Below are 20,000 nucleotides of genomic sequence, written 5' to 3' on the forward strand. Positions count from 1 at the left end.
GAAAAATCATTTTATTTTGAAACGATTAGCTTTCAAACGTGCAGGACTTAAACGGGAAGTTTTGAGGGGTTTATTTTGCTTTTTCTTTGTGGTGTGTGAAGAAGAAGAAGTCGCTTATCAGCCGGGCCGTTTAAAACCCACGGCGGGAGTAAGAAAACAGGAAATGAAACAACAAAAAGAAGCAGGAAGTAAACGGGAAGTATACTGTATTTCTGGGGATGCAGAGCAAGATGATGGCGTGCAACAGCTGTTTCGGTCCATCAGGAGACAAGAGCTCTTCTGTTGGACAGGTGGGGGGACGCACGCACACACACACACACACTGCACACCCACACACACACACACACACACACACACACACACACACACACTTTAAATGTGTGACAGAATTGTTCGAGTGTAGTTTGTGTTTAAGTGTGTATCTCTTAAGTTTGATTGGTTTGATCTGGATTGTTTTGTTGAAGAACTCAATGAAACAGATTAGCTCTGTGTGTGTGTGTGTGTGTGTGTGTGTGCGTGTGTGCGTGCGTGTGTGTATGTGTGTGTGTGCGCGTTCAAACGGTGCTTGTGTGTATGATTTTGTTGCAAGAATTTCATTTTTTAGAAAAGGAGTGTTAAGTTTTGATTGCAGTGTTTCATTTAGTCATAGATGTGAGATGTTCATCTCGGTGCCGTCTGATTGGCTGTGTGGAGAGTTTTGACATAATGAGCCAAATTCTGCAAAAAAGTGTGTAAGCAATAGGCAAAAACTGTAAAGTTCCAGCTGCAAAAAAGGAAATGTGATAAGTGTGTGTGTGTGTGTGATCAGTGTGTGTGTAGTGTGTGTGTGTGTGTGTGTGTGTGTGTGTGTGTGTGTGTGTGTGTGTGTCCCAGCCCAGGTGTGTGTGTGTGTGTGTGTGTGTGTGTGTGTGTGTGTGTGTGTGTCCCAGCCCAGGTTAGTGTCGTGTGTGTGTGTGTGTGTGTGTGTGTGTCCCAGGTAGTGTGTGTGTGTGTGTGTGTGCCCCAGCCCAGGGTGTGTGTGTGTGTGTGTAGTGTGTGTGTGTGTGTGTGTGTGTGTGTGTGTGTGTGTCTCCCAGGCCAGGTTAGGAAAATAACTAACAATGTAAAGATCAACAAGCCACTGACACACATGTTCAAATTTGATTCATTCAATACATTATTATTTTTTGTCTTAAAGCCATTTTCATGTTATACCAACATTTGCAGCATCCTGAGCCTTTTTGGTTTCTAGGAAAACTCAGCCCAGAGTCATTTTATTCTCCCCAAAACAAGTTTCCTTTTTTTTTAAAGAACTATACAAAAAAAAACTTTTTTGCAACTTTCACTGTCTCTCGCAAGTTCATTGCAACAAACTCAGCAAAATCAGGCAGTGTATTAAGTCGCTTTTCCGCTACGTGGTACCTGCTCGACTCGCCTCGACTCTACTCGCCTTTTTTGGTTTTCCATTACGAAAAAAAGTCCCTGGTACCTGCTAACAGGTACTTTTTTTAGTACCACCTCAGTCGAGGTTCCCAGCGAGCTGAGGCGATACCAAAAGGTGACGTGAAAGCGACAGACGGGGGTGTCCTGAACAAACCCGCTATCTTTAAACAGTTTAGCCAGCTGTGTTTATTTTTGCTGCCTCCAGCTTCATTTGAAACTAAATGTGTCTTCTGGCAACAACAACACACCTTCCACGTTCTGTGTGTGTGCGCGTTAGGTCACGGCAGTTTCCTGTGGCGCTGCTTGTTTTACAGTTCTGCGGAGGCTCCAGGCAGAGCTTTCACCGTAGCCTTCCTACATTAGCTCAGTGGTTAGCACTTCTGCCTCACAGCAAGAAGGTTCTGGGTTCGAATCCAGGTCGTTCCTTTCTGTGTGGAGTTTGCATGTTCTCCCCGTGGGTTTCTTCCGGTTTCTTTCCACCATAAAGACAAGCATGCTGGGTAATTAGGACTACAGTTACAGCTACAGAGCTACAGTTGAAAATTAGCCAACTGGCTAACACTGGCGCATTTACAGAAATGTAGCGTTGTCCTAATCAAATAAACTTACAAACTAGTAACAGATGCCCCGGTCAGATGCCAACCCTCCCACCTTAACTAACACATTTTCTTAGTTTTGTATGTCATCGTAATTGTTTATGATGTGTTACGTAAAGCACGTTATGTTGCTGAAAAGGAACGAAAAATAATTTTATTTTGAAACGATTAGCTTTCAAACGTGCAGGACTTAAACGGGAAGTTTTGAGGGGTTTATTTTGCTTTTTCTTTGTGGTGTGTGAAGAAGAAGAAGTCGCTTATCAGCCGGGCCGTTTAAAACCCACGGCGGGAGTAAGAAAACAGGAAATGAAACAACAAAAAGAAGCAGGAAGTAAACGGGAAGTATACTGTATTTCTGGGGATGCAGAGCAAGATGATGGCGTGCAACAGCTGTTTCGGTCCATCAGGAGACAAGAGCTCTTCTGTTGGACAGGTGGGGACGCACGCACACACACGCACGCACACACACACGCACACACACACACACCCACACACACACACTTTAAACGTGTGACAGAATTGTTCGAGTGTAGTTTGTGTTTAAGTGTGTATCTCTTAAGTTTGATTGGTTTGATCTGGATTGTTTTGTTGAAGAACTCAATGAAACAGATTAGCTCTGTGTGTGTGTGTGTGTGTGTGTGCGTGCGTGCGTGTGCGTGTGTGTATGTATGTGTGTGTGTGCGCGTTCAAACGGTGCTTGTGTGTATGATTTTGTTGCAAGAATTTCATTTTTAGAAAGGAGTGTTAAGTTTTGATTGCAGTGTTTCATTTAGTCATAGATGTGAGATGTTCATCTCGGTGCCGTCTGATTGGCTGTGTGGAGAGTTTTGACATAATGAGCCAAATTCTGCAAAAAGTGTGTAAGCAATAGGCAAAAACTGTAAAGTTCCAGCTGCAAAAAAGGAAATGTGATAAGTGTGTGTGTGTGTGTGTGTGTGTGTGATCAGTGTGTGTGTGTGTGTGTGTGTGATCAGAGTGTGTGTGTGTGTGTGTGTGTGTGTGTGTGATCAGAGTGTGTGTGTGTTTGTGTTGCTTAAAGCTTCAGCTGCAACCAAGGAAATGTGGTTTGTGTGTGTGTGAGAGTGAGATCAGTGTGTGTGATCAGACACAGAGAGTGTGTGTGTGTGTGTGTGTGTGTGTGTGTGTGTGTGTGTGTGTGTGATCAGAGTGTGTGTGTGTGTGTGTGTTGCTTAAAGCTTAAGCTGCAAACAAGGAAATGTGGTAAATGTTTGTGTGTGTGTGTGTGTATGTGTGGAAACATTCTCAATACCCTGTTAGTTTCCTTTGGTCTTTCTTTCTGTGCTTCTGTTTCTTTCTTGCGTTGCACCAGTTTACATATCAGTAAAGTAAAGTGTTTGTTGTAGTCTGCGTGTTGGTGCTGAGACAGTTAACAGATCAGCAGAAATGTAAATACATTTATTTGATAATTGATGAAATCTTTAATCAAACAAAATGCTTAAGAAGTTACAGCAAAGTTGCTCGCTCGGACAAAACAAGAAATGTGAGGCAACCATTTTCATATTTTACTTTCTGTTTGTGCGTGAGTGTGTGTGTGTGTGTGTGTGTGTGTGTGTGTGTGTGTCTGTCTGTCTGTCTGTCTGTCTGTCTGTCTGTCTGTGTGTGTCTGTCTGTGCGCGTGTGTGTGTGTGTGCGTGTGTCTGTTCGTGCGTGCGTGTGTGTGTGCGTGCGTGTCTGTCTGTGCGTGTGTATGTGTGCGTGTGTCTGTGTGCGTGCGTGTCTGTGTGTGTGTGTCTGTGTGTGTGTGCGTGTCTGTCTGTGCGTGTGTGTGTGTGTGTGTGTGTCTGTGTGCGTGCGTGTCTGTGTGTGTGTGTCTGTGTGTGTGTGCGTGCGTGTCTGTGTGTGTGTGTGTGTGTGTGTGCGTGTCTGTCTGTGCGTGTGTGTGTGTGCGTGTGTCTGTGTGCGTGCGTGTCTGTGTGTGTGTGTGTCTGTGTGTGTGTGCGTGTCTGTCTGTGCGTGTGTGTGTATGTGTGCGTGTGTGTGTGTGCGTGCGTTGGGTGATTTGAGTGCTTTTCACTCGTCAAGGTAATCCTCTGATTATCGTCATAGCAACGAGTGATTCCTTGTATTGCCATGGCGGTGGGCTGTGACCCCGGCGGTGATGAGTTTGTGTCTGTGTGCGTCAGGAACGTTTATAAATTGATGTTGCAGGAATCAAAGCTTATAACTGTGTGAAAGACCTTTACGTAACTTAATATCATTTAGGGAAATGTTTGTTTGGGGGGTTTGGTGGTTGGTGGGGCGAGTGTTTGGTTGTCAGGGGTGTTGTCAGGGGGGGAATGTAACTAAGTACTGTACTTAAACATTGAAGGTATTTCTGTACAGCAGAGATCTTCAATGGGGGGGGTAGTCAGAGTCACTGCAGGGCAGCCTCCAAAATACATTTTTATCATTTTTTTCACATTTCACAAAACATTTTTACTGGGTTTTTTTTTTCGTCATTTTTACGTATTTTTTCGACATTTTTACTGTTTTTTTTTCCACATTTTTACCGTTTTTTTTTTGACATTTTTATCGTTTTTTCTTTTGACATTTTTATTGCTTTTTTCGACATTTTTACAGTTTTTTTTCCCGACATTTTTACAGTTTTTTTCGACATTTTTACGTTTTTTTTTCTGACATTTTTACGGGTTTTTTTTGTTGAGATTTTTATCATTTTTTTCGACATTTTTACGTTTTTTTTCCACATTTTTACTGGGTTTTTTTCCACATTTTTACCGTTTTTTTTCGACATTTTTACACAACATTTCAAATTTCACTGTGCAATTAATTTTTCTCAGAAACAATATAATTGTATCTTTCAGTCAAATTTAGAAATATTTCTTAATTTGTCACTTTTTGACTTGAATCCCAGGATACATCTTTTGTTTACGTATGTACAGGAAGTAGGGGTGCTGGAGGTGCGGCAGCACCCCCTGTTAGCAAACTGCGATGACAATTAAATGGTCTCTGGTTGGTGTTTCTGTTCCACGACATTTTGCATGTCATGTTTGGGGTGTGGGATGAAGAGAGGGATCATTTTAGTAACTTTAGGGCTTTTCACCGGGGTGGAACAGCTGATCCAGTTTAATATGCAACTTCATTTTATACAGTATGTGTAGTAGGGGGTCCCTGCTACGTCTCTCTTTCAGTTAAGGGGTGCTTGGCTAAAAAAAAACGTTGAAGACCCCTGCTTTACAGTATTTAATTTTCATGCCACGTCTACTTCTGTTTCTGCCAACGGAAAACCTTCCATGAACCGGATTACTGCCGGATTAGAGCAGGAACATGTACAGAGAGAGAGTGCCAGAAACAAACTGAACTGTCCCAGTGTAACGCACCATAACACAGCTCTTTGTTTCTCTCTCTGGTAGAGGAGCTTTCTGGGTTTCACCTCCTTCTCCATCAGAGATCTGCTCCGGTCCAAAGAGCCTCACATCTCGCTCAGCCTCAGGTAAAACACACTTCCTCTTGTCTCACCTATCCTAGAGAATGTGGCTCTTTAACCCTTTGTGTTGTCCATAGGCATATTTTGCGGGGGTGATCATCAAAACTGGGCTTTTTCAGAAGTTTTTTATCGTGTTTTAATGTTTTTTTTGTGCTTATTTTGTAGTTTTTGTTGTGCCTTTTTTATTTTTAACAAAAAAAAAAAATCAACATTTCATTCTTTTTTTTGTGCATTTTTCAAGGTTTTTTTGACAATTTTTTTTAGAATAATTTTTTTTTTCTCACTTTTTTATATACCGTATTTTCCGGACTATAAGTCGCTCCGGAGTAGAAGTCGCATCAGTCAAAAAATGTGTCATGAAGAGGAAAAAAACATATATAAGTCGCACTGGACTATAAATCGCATTTATTTAGAAATTTATTTCACAAAATCCAAGACCAAGAACAGACATTTAATCTGGAAAGGCAAGTTATTAAACTACCCAACAGCCCCCAGAACAAGGGGCTGAATACGGTAGGTGTCCTCTACGTTAACGTAACACATTAACAGTTATTAAACCACCCAACAGCCCCCAGAACAAGGGGGCTGAATACGGTAGGTGTCCTCTACGTTAACGTAACGTAACGGCACTGTTGACGAGCCTCTCCCAGCAGCACGTTGTTCCAGCACCCATCTGTGGACTCCTTCCTCCAGCTCTGGCCATCTGGATTTCAGCGCGACTAGCTTTCTTTTGTTTTCTTCATTGCAGTAAGACTAACCTTTTCTCCAGTCCCTCACGAGTTTCTCTCTCACTCCAAACTCTCCTTCTGTTGCTCGATTACCGTTTTCGGCTGCGTGTTTTACTACCTGCAGTCTCCTGCAGCTTCTTTTCTTTCTCAGTTGTCTTTAGGAGCAGCATATAGTCGTCACAAGCCTAGAGCGCCTCTCGCGGCTGTAGACGGTAATGTTTTCAGCATGAAATAACATTTAAAACATGTTACATTATATTATTATATTTTGATATATAAGTCGCACCTGACTATAAGTCGCAGGACCAGCCAAAGCATGAAAAAAAGTGCGACTTATAGTCCGGAAAATACGGTACATGCAGATCTCCCTAGATGGTTGGAGAGCTCAACCCCCCCCCAAATGTTGAACCCAAAGACAACCATGAACCTTGTGTCCTCCTTGCTTTTTAATGCTTTTGACGCTTTTTTCAACATTTTTTTAAAATAAATTGTCAATAAACCCAATTTATATGAAATCATATCTCATTTTTTAGTTTAAAAATAATGAATTGTTTTGACTAACAGTTAAGATCAGAGGATGTTGAGTGTTGGAGTTTTAAAACCATTTAAAAAAAAATGCTTTCAAATGCTATAAAATTGAATAAAACACCCACAATTCAATGGAAGTAATCAATAATTTTACCTGCGAAGATCGTTGTTTGGATTCCCTTCAACAAACAATGTACACTCATGTTGTTTTTGGGAAATTTGGTTGAAAGAAACCTTCTCCCTGAATCCCAAGTCTATTAACATCTTATGTCTTCTAGCTCTTATCCCAGCAAGAACGGCTCCAAACACACTCATTAGTCTGCAAGTTAGGATTATTTTCTGGATGAATGGATTAGTTGTTTGGTCAAAATGGTGAAATATGTGGATCAGTGTTTCCCAAAAAGCCCAAGATGACGTCCTCAAACGTCTTGTTTAGTCCACAACTCAAAGATGTTCAGTTTACTGTCACAGAGGAGAGAAGAGACTAGAACATGTTCACATTTAACACGCTGACATCAGGGAAGATTTCAAACCGATTAATGGATTTTCAGAATAGTTGGCGATTAACCCTTGTGTTGTAATCCTGTCGACCACGTAACATGTTGTCCTCCCAGGTAACAAAAATATGAAAAGGAATCATTTTTATGACACTTGTTTTTTAGGTTTCTGGCGCTTTATTTTGAGACACACACACACACACACACACACACACACACACACACACACACACACACACACATACACACACATATACACGCACACACACACACACACACATACACACACATGTATACACACACACACACACACACACACACACACACACACACACACACACACACACACATATATATACACACACACACACACACATATACACACATACACACACACACACACACATATACACACACACACACATATATACATATACACACACACATATACACAGACACACACACATATATACACACACACACGCACACACACACACACACATAGAGAGAGAGACACACACACAAACACACACACACACACACACACACATAGAGAGAGACACACACACACAGAGAGAGATACACACACACACACACACACACACATTCAGAGACACTCATACAACATGGAGGTAAAATAAAACTACACTAAAACTAAAAGAATACTCCAACATCTTCTTTGTAAAATGAATGAAATTGACCACAGAGAGACTCCCCAGAAGTGTAGCCGTTGTCCCCCGATTGGCTGTTGCTTGGATACCTGTAGGCAGACAAGGAAGTGAGCAGGGGGGTGGCTCCACCTCTGCAGAGAGGAGAGACAATGCTTCCTGTTTTTCATATCACAACTTCATCAGCAATGTAGTAAGCAGAAGGTGTGTCTGATTACTTTCCTGGTTGACAGAGGTAAGAGCTACCGTTAGCTACAGGCTAGTTAGCTTTCTCTCTCGGGTTTCTTTCTCTTTGATAACATCATAGGCAGGATATCTTATTCCGTCAATACAGCAGCGCTGGAAGAAGTATTGTTCACTGTTGTACACTGTTCAATCCCTGCACTGTTCACTTTTGTACTACCACCACTGCACACACTCTACTAGCACCCTATCATGGTCATTGCATCACATGGTCAGTCCACACCAGACTTCACACATTGTTAACTCTTTACATTTTTTATGTATGTGAGATATATGTGTGTATGTGTGTTATGGTTGTCTAAGCTACTGGATGCCTAAAATTCATCTGTCTGTTTGTTTGTCTGTCTGTCTGTCTGTCTGTCTGTTTGTCTCTGTCTGTCTGTCTGTCTGTCTGTCTGTTTGTCTCTGTCTGTCTGTCTGTTTGTCTGTATCATCAGGAAAATGTAGTTAAAGTATTAAAAGTAAAGAACAATCCTCACGTTTTAGAAACTGGAAACAATCCAAACAGTCAATCAACTTTCTGTCTTTCTCTTTTCTTTCTCTCTCCTTTCTTTCTTTCTGTCTCTCCTTTCTTTCTTTCTGTCTCCTTTCTTTCTTTCTATCTCTCCGTTTTGTCTCTCTTTCTGTCTCTCCTTTCTTTCTTTCTGTCTGTCCTTTCTTTCTCTCTCCTTTCTTTCTGTCTGTCTCTCCTTTCTTTCTTTCTGTCTCATCTTTCTTTCTGTCTATCTCTCTTTCTTTCTGTCTCTCCTTTCTTTCTTTCTGTCTGTCTCTCCTTTCTTTCTTTCTGTCTGTCTCTCCTTTCTTTCTGTCTCTCCTTTCTTTCTTTCTGTCTCTCCTTTCTTTCTTTCTGTCTCTCTCCTTTCTTTCTGTCTCATCTTTCTTTCTGTCTCTCTTCTTTCTTTCTGTCTCTCCTTTCTTTCTGTCTCTCCTTTCTTTCTGTCTCTCCTTTCTTTCTTTCTTTCTTTCTTTCTTTCTGTCTCTCCTTTCTATCTGTCTCCTTAGATAACATAGACATAAACATAGATAGATAACACAGACATAAAGTAAGCTGTAACGAAATCTGCTTGTACCTGCATGGCACGTTACCTGGAATGTGAAGCGACAAGCCAATATTCGAGGGGTGCTGTGGAATGTGGTACTTTAGAAATGATCAAAAGTGTTTTTTTTTTCTTCTCTCTCTTCCCCTCTTGTCTTTAAATCAGGACGATAGATGGAGTGAGCGAGGCCGGGGAGGTGAAGGTGTCCCGTCTGCAGATGGAGGGAGAAACTCCTCCCGAACACAAGGTGAGAGGAGCAGAGAAGGAGAACATGTTGCATCTGTTCTGAAAGAGGTGTTTCTGTTCTGAAGAAGAAAGAGAGAAGTAGTTTCCCTTCTTTATACCGCCTCTCTCTCTCTCTCTCTCTCTCTCTGTCTCTCTCTCTCTCTCTCTCTCTCTCTCTCTCTCTGTCTCTCTCTTCTCTCTCTCTCTCTGTCTCTCTCTCTCTCTGTCTCTCTCTGTCTCTCTCTCTCTATCTCTCTCTCTCTCTCTCCCTCTCTCTTCTTCTCTCTCTGTCTCTCTCTCTCTCTCTGTCTCTGTCTCTCTCTCTCTCTCTCTCTCTCTCTCCAGTGTCCTGCCGTGTGCGACCGTCTTCACAGCTCCGTCCACGACAAAGAAAACAGTCCAATGATGAGAGCTGGTGAGACTCAAACTGTCTTTTTCCGTCAAGTTAGGAACTTTCTAAGTTGCATGCAGAGTGACAAATACATCTCTTTTTTTGCCTTTTATATTGCTTTTTATTTTTGGTATTATTCAACGTGGACCCTGTTTTCACACACTTTGTGTCTAACTGTCACATATTTGCCACTGACAGACTCAGATTATTATTTTAAGTGACTGAAAACACAAAGGATCCCTATGGAGATAGACATTTTGGTTAAAGAGTAAGATCCTTTTTGTTCAACCAGAAATATCCCTAAAATCACCGTCACCAAACCCACCAGACTCCATGTAAATAATCAGTACTTTTAGCGTGTATAGAGCCAGCATATTTTCATTCAATTAAAGGTTTATTTCAACCGAACCAGAGTGGTGATTGTTGGAACAGTGGAAAGACGAACCAAGACGGGTTTTGATAGTTTTATTTTGTTTCTCTCGACTTTGAATGAAGTGTGTTTTCTTACGATAAAATAAGTGTTTTTTTTATATAGAGTCTGGTGAGTTTGGTGATAGGGATTTCGGGGAGTTTTCATGTTTAACAGAAAGGTCTATCTCGGCCAATTAAAAAAAGAAATGGGTCACATCATTGAGACATCAAAACATGGGAAAATATTGAACTTACCCTTTAACTTCCCTCCTGTGTGTGTGTGTGTGTGTGTGTGTGTGTGTGTGTGTGCAGTGCTGTGTGCCCAGGTGTGTAAGGTGTACAGGTTTCTGACGGAGGATCAAAGATGGCTGCTGGTTCGGGAACAGATGTCGGAGACGCCGCTCTCCTTCTCTCTACCCAAACAGCTACTAAGCACGCTCATACGCAGCCACACCAGCAGGTGTGTGTGTGTGTGTGTGTGTGTGTGTGTGTGTGTGTGTATTCAATTAATATGAAGCTTTTTTTTCCATCTGCTGTTTTGCTGCAAGGTTTTTATCGTGTTTTAACGTTTTGATTGGAATAAACGGAGAAGAAAAGAGACACAGTGTAGCTAGCGTTAGCATTGATAGCAGAAAATGATCCAGAAATTCAAACTGCATCAACAGGAAACCCCAAGAAGAAGGCCAGATACTGTATTTAATGATTAATTAATTGACCTAAGAGGGAAAGCGCAGAAACAAAATCAACAAAAGTGACAAAAAGCTTATAAAATGTCGGGAAAAGTGTCGAAAAAGACGATCAAAAAAAAAAAGAAAATTTTGAAGACAACAAGGGTTAATTCATCTCTAACAAGCCAGTATGTCTCTCTCTTCCTCAGGATCCAGGAAGTGAAGGAGCTTGGCGACCTTTCACCCCACTGGGATGGTCTCCGCCATGATGTCATCAACCACTGCAACCACCTGATTGGCTGTTACCAGGAAACGCTCGCTGAGCTCGATAAACTCTCAGGTGAAATAAAAAGGCCACACAATTAATGCTTCTGTTTTTATGTTTTTAGATTATTATTTTGGGGCATTTCCGCGATAGGACAGCTACATATGGAAGAGGAGAGAAAGGGGGAAGACATGCAGGAAATCGTCACAGGTCGGACTCTTCTTCGCCAATGCATACACTTCTACATATGTGTGCTGTAGAGGGAATTATGTCTAAAATGAGGCCCTAAGGCCTGTCAAATCTGACTCCAATTTATTAATTCCTGCGCCTTCTTACATCGGACTTAAGGCCCTGACACACCAACCCGATAATCGGCCGTCGGACAGTCTGGCGAGGTCGGGGACTCGAGTCTGTTCGGTGTGTTCTGTGCCGTCGTCCGTCGGAGGAGCCCTCAGCCTTCATTTTGGCCAACCTGACTTGCTGCGTCGGAGGGCGGGCAGTCGGACTCAATGACCAATCTGATTGGTGGAGTGCTAGCCCTTGACTAGCGAATCAGTGCACTTATGTTAGCGTGACTAGAGTCTCTCAAAATCTGACGAAAATCTTTCAAACTGACCTTTGTCGATCTGAAATGAAGACAGATTCAGCAGCTGCACGGCCTATTTCTCTCTTAAAATGTTTTCAGAAACACGTTTCGGTGAACTATCTTCGTAAAATATGAGATCGTATTCCGAACGGGAGCAGCCAGACCCACGTGACGCGTTGGTCCAATCAGCTGCCAGTTTTCATTTTTTGGGCGACAATACAGATTAGCGCCGCCTGCTGTTATGGAGATGTATTACGTCTCATGCACGGGCAGAACGTACGCTCAAGTCGGCGTCGCTTCAGTGTGTTCTGAGGCACTTTTTGGACCAACTCGGGGAGGCTGATCAGTCCGACTGGCTTTCCCTCCTGACGGTCGGCTGTCGGGTTGGTGTGTCAGAGGCCAGAACCAGAACACAAGGATCAATCTAGACGAAGAGTTCAGTTAAGCAAAGTTTACTGAGTCCAGCATAAAAGTACAACACAGCTGTGGGTTCACAAAAACAGAGTATAAGTTTCCCTGGCAACAGACACTTTAAGTCAGAGCTGGTCCACCAAGATCTCGTCTGAAAAATGAACTCTGATCTGAGTTTTCCCTGTGTCTTTATTCTCTCCTCACAGGGGGGTGTCTCCTAGTTTCTAGACAGAAACTTACACACACACACACACACACACACGCCAAGGTTGGGGCCTCCATGTGGTCCAACTTCCTAACTATTTTTATGACTTAAACTTTAACTTTCTGTGCATCAGAGATCACCCGGAGTTACGTCAATCTACATCGACATTTGTCACAATTATGCGCCAGCGTGTGTTAGACATTGACATATATATATATATAAATAATGGACCAACAGATCCCGTGTCTCTGGACGGAGACCAGTGAAGTATATTAGAAGCACTTTTCTGGTGATGGCTGAGCGTTACTGCGCAGCCTCAAACTGAGCTTGAAGACGTAGATGTGACGTGAGCAACCTGTCTGAAAGTTGGAAGTCTTCTGGTAGCTGTGCCAAGAGAAATCTCAATCATTCCCAATCTAGCAGAGACGGAGAGCGCAGGTATATGTAAGGAGATAACATAGACACAGGCTCATTATTGATCACTAAAATGATAGTTAACATTAGTCATTACACTTAAACAGCTGATGGAAGTCCAAACTGCCTGAGAGCTTCTCCTGTACTACACGGTAATTCCTCTACTATGAGACAGGAAGTCTCGTGGTTATGACCCAATCGTTAGCCTATTGTTATAAAAACGTCTGCTACGGAGCCATAACGTGAGGTACAAGGTAATGGAGCCTTTTATACATTGTCGTGTTTCTTTAGAAATAAACAACGGACAAATAGAGTCTTTAAACGCTTCAGATAGTGTTTAAAGACTCTATTTGTCTAAGTTATTCGCTGTCAAAGTGGCGCCAAAATGAATGGGAGTCAATGGGATGCTAATGGAAGGTGATGGGTTGTTAGCATCAGAATCTCCCCACGCTTTTCGGATGCTCGCTTACCCCCTTGTTTGCAACGAGCACATTCACACACTTTGTTAATAAAATATTTCTACAGTGCCCGCTCTACCAACTGAGCTAACCCAGCCACACTTATTTTTCACTTTTTGCACAAATTGTTATTGAATTCACCTCGTTGGTCGTCTGCGTTTGTTTTAAATCTCGTCGTTTTTTTTCTGTTCATTGTCTTCCAAAACAGCCTCGTCCTGTTTCAAGTCGAGCAGCAGTAAATCAGACAAACACCTTCAGTTTGTTCCCACCAACCTGCACTCACAGAGGATGGAGGTCACCGGTCCAAACAGCCCAGGTTCATCCCCCCGACATGCTGCTTTATCTTTTCATAACACTTGTTTACTTCTTTTACTCAGTGTCTCTATTTTCTTCTGCACGATTCACAGGCCACAGCCTTTTTTTTTTTTTTTTTTATCTCATTCATTGTAATAATCATTCTATCTCTCAATTCAAAGGGGCTTTATTGGCATGAAAGTTTCAATAACAATGTTGCCAAAGCATCAAAATACTGTCCAAATATTCAGACAGAACACAATAAACAGTTATATGAACATTAACACAATATTAGGATGATGTATATTACTTATCTATACAGTATGTCTTATAATTCTTATGCAGCCTCATGTGTCTGTCTGTCTCTGTTTGTCTGTCTCTCGCTCTCTCTCTCTCTCTCTCTCTCTCTCTCTGTCTGTCTGTCTGTCAGTTTGTCTGTACCTCCATCTCTGTCAATTCTATTCATTTTTCTTTACTGGCATTGAACATTGCTATATATTGCTATATATATATATATATATATATACTGTACAACACACTACATTTTAAAAACATTACATGTTAGTTTTGTATAATATAATTTCTGCACATTCTCGTTCTCTCCCTCTCGCTGTCTCTCTCCCTTTCTTTCTTACTGTCTCTCTCTCTTCCTCTCTCTCTGTCTTTCTGTCTGTCTGTCTGTCTCTGTCTCTTCCTCTCTCTTCCTCTCGCTGTCTCTCTCCCTTTCTTTCTTACTGTCTCTCTCTCTTCCTCTCTCTCTGTCTTTCTGTCTGTCTGTCTGTCTCTTCCTCTTCCTCTCTCTCTGTCTCTCTCTCTTCCTCTCTCTCTGTCTCTCCCCCTCCCTCTCTTTCTCCCTCTGTCTCTCCCCCTCCCTCCCTTTCTTTCTTACTGTCTCTCTCCCTCCCGCTCTCTGTCTCTCTCTCTTCCTCTCGCTGTCTCTCTCCCTTTCTTTCTTACTGTCTCTCTCTCTTCCTCTCTCTCTGTCTTTCTGTCTGTCTGTCTGTCTCTTCCTCTTCCTCTCTCTCTCTTCCTCTCTCTCTGTCTCTCCCCCTCCCTCCCTTTCTTTCTTACTGTCTCTCTCCCTCCCGCTCTCTGTCTCTCTCTCTCTGTCTGTCTGTCTCTCTCTCTGTCTCCCTCTTCCTCTCTCTCTGTCTCTCTCTCTCTCTCTCTCTCTCTCTCTCTCTCTCTCTCTCTCTCTCTCTCTCTCTCTCTCTCTCTCTCTCTCTCTCTCTCAGGTGTGTGGTATGAGGTCATAACGTTCGGTGCTCCGGCTCATCACCACCAGGCCTTCAAACACGGAGGACTGAAAAGACTGCTCAGCAAACACACAAACAACAGAGACAGGTGTGTGCGCGTGCGCGTGCGTGTGCGCGTGCGTGTCAGACCTCCATTTACACTCTGTCCATCTCTTCATATTATTGTCTGAGGATTAATCTCTATAATCTCTGTCAGGATTAGTGACGCTGCACTGTAGATTAACACACACATACTTAGCATTTTGTGGAATTATTTGGACTTTGAAGGCATTATGATGTGCTCAAATTATCTTTTCAGAGAGAATTCATGCGTTAAAAAGACATTTTTATGGGTTGCATCCATAGTTTTCAGTGCACGTTACTCTTTCCTTCTTCGTGTTTCTCTCTCTCTCCAGCTCCGTCTCTTACTCCCAGGACGAGAGCTCCAGAGCGAGGGAGCTGCTGGCTAGTGTGGCCCAGCTGCAGCCTCTCGTCTTTGGGCTCGCTGAGGAGCTGCTGGCCGTCTCTCTGGAGCTCAATGCCGCGCAGCTGCAGCAGGTGCTGGACAGCCTGACCCAACAGGTGAGGAGAGGGGAGAAAATATGGAATGCAATTTCATTCAAAACTAAATAAATACATTAATAAATAAATATGCCACGCCCCCTTTTTTTTAACATAAGACATGGAAAATAAAAAGAGAGGGACACACATACAAGTGTATTTATAAAATAAAAGAAAGAAATAAAAATGTAGTCTTTAGAAAAACATCCTTTATTTAAATAAAGAGGGGGGGATTGACATGCAGCAAAGGGCCGTAGGTCGGAGTTGAACCCACGCTGCGTCGAGGAGTAAACCTCTATATGTGTGCGCCCGCTCTACCAACTGAGCTAACCCGGCCATTGATATATATTGACGCATTTACATATTTATATTTACATTGACTTAAATATTTGTTGCCTCAGGGTGTATTTCATAGGCATACTTATTTATGTATTTATTTAACATTGAATAAATTGGCATTCCATAGAAACCCGGGGAACATATTTAGGAAATCTGTGAGCGCCTTGTTCTGTCTTGACAACTTCCTTCTCCCTCAGACGGAGCAGTTTGTCCACGCGCTCAAAGACGAGCTGGTGAAGAGCGCCCTGCTGGCGATCCACAGCCAGCACTCGGCCAGCGACAACAGCAGCCACGTCCACAGCAACGGGTTGCTCTGCGACAAAACGTCGTCCCGTCAGCAGGGGCAGGCGTCACCGGGGCAACAGGACACCAGCCGACGGGACGCGGAGGAGTACGACGAGGAGGAATGGGCAAGTCGGAGCGTGTGTGTGTGTGTGTGTGTGTGTGTGTGTGTGTGTGTGTGCGTAGTGTTGACAACTCTTCTCCAATTAAGTAGCTAGCGCTAGCTCCAAAAAGTCACTAAAAGTCCCAGATGACGACATAGGCATATTTGCATATGGCTAGTCTATATATCGATGACGTTGCATTTACGGGATTGTTCCGGTGCCATCAGAAGATCTGCCGGATATCCGTCCCCTTCCGCTTTCTTTGTGTTGGTGTCAGGGTTCCCACAGGTCCTTAAAAAGTCTTAAAATGTCTTAAATAAAATTTCGTTAAATTAAGGTCATAAAATGTCGTGAATTTGCTGTAGGTATTAAATTAGCTGACCGTGTTTTTAAGATGATGGAGTAATTTGTCGCTGATAGTCCGATACCGTAAATCACCTAATGTGTCTTTGGTTACCTCCCCTTCGTAGTCATTTGTAACGTGAACGTAGCTAACAACGCTTCCTTTGTGTTGGCGTTCTAACCTCTCTGCAGGGTAAATCCAGACAGCTAGCTAGACTATCTGTCCAATCTGAGTTTTCTGTTGCACGACTAAAACTACTTTTGAACGTACACGTTCCACCAAAACAAACTCCTTCCCCCGAGGGTATTTTGCAGCGGCACCGTGGCTCTGTCCGGCGCTTAGCACCGCCCAAGACGATTGTGATTGGTTTAAAGAAATGTCATTAAACTAGAGAACGTTTTTCTCCCATCCCGGAATCCTGTGTGGACTAGCCAGACCTTCCTCCGCAGCGCTGTGGAGGAAGGTCTGTCAATGCGAGACTAACATACGGGTGATGTCATCACGTATCATTTGCATAAAGCTTAGCGGTTGTGTTGGCTAACTGCCTGCTGCACAGCGCAAGAAGAGAGGGAGAGAGAGACAGACGAAAGCAGAAAAGCCGTGGACTGTGATACGTACTCTGTGCAGCACGCACGGAAATGATTTACAATACAATTTATCTCGCTTTTCTTTTGATGCTCTGAAGTCGCTAAATTTGTCGCTAGTCTCTTTTTAGAAATAGTCATTTAAAGGTCCTGAAAAGTCACTACATCTAGAGAGAAAGTGTGTATGAGAACATAACGTTCTTGTTCTTATACCTGTGTGTGTGTGTGTGTGTGTGTGTGTGTGTGTAGGACAGAGCGTGGGCGAATGTCGCCATGAGCCTCAACTGCATCCACGCCATGGCCGACCGGCTGCAGGGGCGGGAGCACCGTCACCAAGAGATGACATCATCAGAGGAGCAGGAAGCCACAAGAGACACAAACTGTAAGAACACCGGTGGGACATTATTTCACATTTGATGCTAACTTTAGGATGATGGTGATAAATGCAGCAGAGTTGTCAAACAACTGCCGAGCAGCCGAGAAATATGGTGTCACAGAGTGTATTGTTTGGAGATGGTGAGTGCAAAAATGCGTTAAAAGCGCCAACAGTCAAAGAAAAGCATATCATGGTCCCCAAACGTCCGTGAGATAGACCGGAGGGTGTGTGAATATGCAATTGGATTTTTTTTTTTTACAAAAACAAATGTGGATCATATATGTGTTCATGTTGCAAGTTGTATGTTTTACAGAGGCCCTAATTGCAAACCACGACAGCAAATCACACAACGCAACAGCACATTACACAACACGATAGCAAATCACACAACACAACAGCAAATTACACAACACGACAGCAAATCACACAACACGACAGCAAATCACACAACACGACAGCAAATCGCACAACACGACAGCAAATCGCACAACACCACAGCAAATCACACAACACGACAGCAAATCCCACAACACGACAGCAAATCCCACAACACGACAGCAAATCCCACAACACGACAGCAAATCGCACAACACCACAGCAAATCGCACAAGACAGCAAATCGCACAACACGACAGCAAATCGCACAACACGACAGCAAATCGCACAACACCACAGCAAATTACACAACATGACCGCAAATTACACAACACGATAGCAAATCCCACAACATGACAGCAAATCACACAACGCGACAGCAAATCACACAACGCGACAGCAAATCGTGCTTTTAGCCTCTTAACATGTTTGAAATGTCATTAAAAGTCAGCTTTGTTTAGTTCCTGTGTTGAGACGGCAAGACGAGTGCTTAGGGACCGTCTACAAACTACAACACCGGTAAAGTGATACAAAAATATTTTCAAAAATAGACATTTCGAACATGTTAAGAGGCTAAAAGCATGTTTAAAACTTGCCCTGTTTTTAGCATATAATTTAAATTCTGAACTGGTCTGTGTCCTCCAGGCTCCTCCTCCTCCTTTTCCTGGCAGGAGCAGCTGCTCCCTCTGGTGGTCACGCTCAGGGACTGTGTGCGTGAGGCGGCGGGGAAGGCCCAAGCTGCTATGACCTTCGTGGTCCTGCAGGGGGCGGTGGCGGCGAGCGTCGCCCAGGGGCCTGAACACATCGTCCAGAGACGCCACGCCGTCTTCAGCCAGGCGGTGAGACAGAGACACGGTTTTCCGTATTTATAGTGTAACGTAACATCTTATTTATGAGTCTAATCGCTTTTATAGTTTCTATTTTTATTCTACTCTTATTTCTGTTTAATATTCTTCCAATAAGTTTGTTTTTTTCCTGGATTAATAGATTAGTTGTTTGGTTTATAAAATGTCAGAAAATGGTGAAAAATGTGGATCAGTGTTTCCCAAAAAGCCCAAGATGACGTCCTCAAATGTCTTGTTTTGTCCACAACTCAAAGATATTCAGTTCACTGTCCCAGAGGAGAGAAGAGACTAGAACAATATTCACATTTAACAAGCTGACATCACAGAAGTTCTACTTTTCTTTCAAATCGAGACTCAAACCGATTGATCGATTATCTAAATAGTTGGCAAATAATTAAATTTTTGACAACTAATCGGTTAATCTTTACAGCTCCAAAGTGAGGCGTAAGTATCTAAGGTTATTTCTTTTCAATAACAGCGTCTCTTCTCCTTTCCCATCAGCTCTCAGCGGTCGTGTGTGGTTTCATGTTGAAGCTGTTCGGAGGTCTGGAGGATCCCGACTTCCTGCTGCAGCTACACTCTGTCGGACTCCTGGTTCAGTTTGAAGGCTTGCTCAGCACCTACGGTAGACACACACACACACACACACACACACACACACGCGCACGCACACACACACACACACATGCACGCACACACATGCAAGCACACACACACACACACACACACACACACACACACACAAACAAACCATCTTTGGGAAAAAAATAATGTGTAAAATAAAAACAATAAAAAACGACAATAAAAAATGTGTGTGTGTGTGTGTGTTTGTGTGTGTGTGTGTGCTTGCATGTGTGTGCGTGCATGTGTGTGTGTGTGCGTGCATGCGTGTGTGTGTGTGTGCAGGTGACGAGGTGGGGATGCTGGAGGACATGGAGGTGGGTGTGGCAGACCTGAGCACAGTTGCATTCACTGTCAGCGAGGCGAAATCAGAACAAGCGGATGACCTGCTGCCTACGCTCAGCGGAGCATGGTGGGAACTCTCTCACACACACACACACGCACGCACGCACGCACACACACACACACGGTGTACGTTCTTTTTATTGATACTTTATTTTTCTTAAAGAAACACATACAACAGAACAGTTGGTCACCTGAAACAAACTGAGCTGCGAAGATTAATGGATTAGTTGTCAATTTTATCGTCTTCATTCAGTTCTTATTTCAAATATTTTTCTTGCTGTATACTTTTGGATCTCACACTCTCCTATATGCCTTTTTATTGGGCTCCCTCTGTCATTGATGACCGGCAGTATGATTGGCCCTCATTAAGAAACGTGCGTACGACCAAAAACAGGCGTAGGACGGGCGTACGCCGATTCCTACGCAAAGCAAGGGATTTATCAATTTGAACGTGATCGTAGGCTGTGATGAAATCTCACGTCTGGTCTGAACTCGTGT

The 20,000-nt window shown here is 43.1% G+C and overlaps 1 protein-coding gene across 2 annotated transcripts in view; it reads left to right on the forward strand.

Moving 5' to 3' along the window:
* LOC144513239 (type II inositol 3,4-bisphosphate 4-phosphatase-like) overlaps positions 1-20,000 on the forward strand; it is a 37,204-nt gene that overhangs the window by 7,608 nt on the left and 9,596 nt on the right. For both annotated transcript variants that reach the window (XM_078244252.1, XM_078244250.1), the window contains exons 9-21: positions 5,390-5,469; positions 9,330-9,411; positions 9,735-9,804; positions 10,504-10,651; positions 11,069-11,199; positions 13,407-13,514; positions 14,728-14,836; positions 15,144-15,309; positions 15,825-16,037; positions 17,190-17,334; positions 18,337-18,530; positions 19,038-19,161; positions 19,443-19,569. In XM_078244252.1, the coding sequence (XP_078100378.1) occupies positions 5,390-5,469; positions 9,330-9,411; positions 9,735-9,804; positions 10,504-10,651; positions 11,069-11,199; positions 13,407-13,514; positions 14,728-14,836; positions 15,144-15,309; positions 15,825-16,037; positions 17,190-17,334; positions 18,337-18,530; positions 19,038-19,161; positions 19,443-19,569 (1,697 nt within the window). The remainder of the gene's footprint in view (positions 1-5,389; positions 5,470-9,329; positions 9,412-9,734; positions 9,805-10,503; positions 10,652-11,068; positions 11,200-13,406; positions 13,515-14,727; positions 14,837-15,143; positions 15,310-15,824; positions 16,038-17,189; positions 17,335-18,336; positions 18,531-19,037; positions 19,162-19,442; positions 19,570-20,000) is intronic.

The sequence above is a fragment of the Sander vitreus genome, unplaced genomic scaffold (genome assembly GCF_031162955.1).
Source record: "Sander vitreus isolate 19-12246 unplaced genomic scaffold, sanVit1 ctg154_0, whole genome shotgun sequence".
NCBI lineage: Eukaryota > Metazoa > Chordata > Actinopteri > Perciformes > Percidae > Sander > Sander vitreus.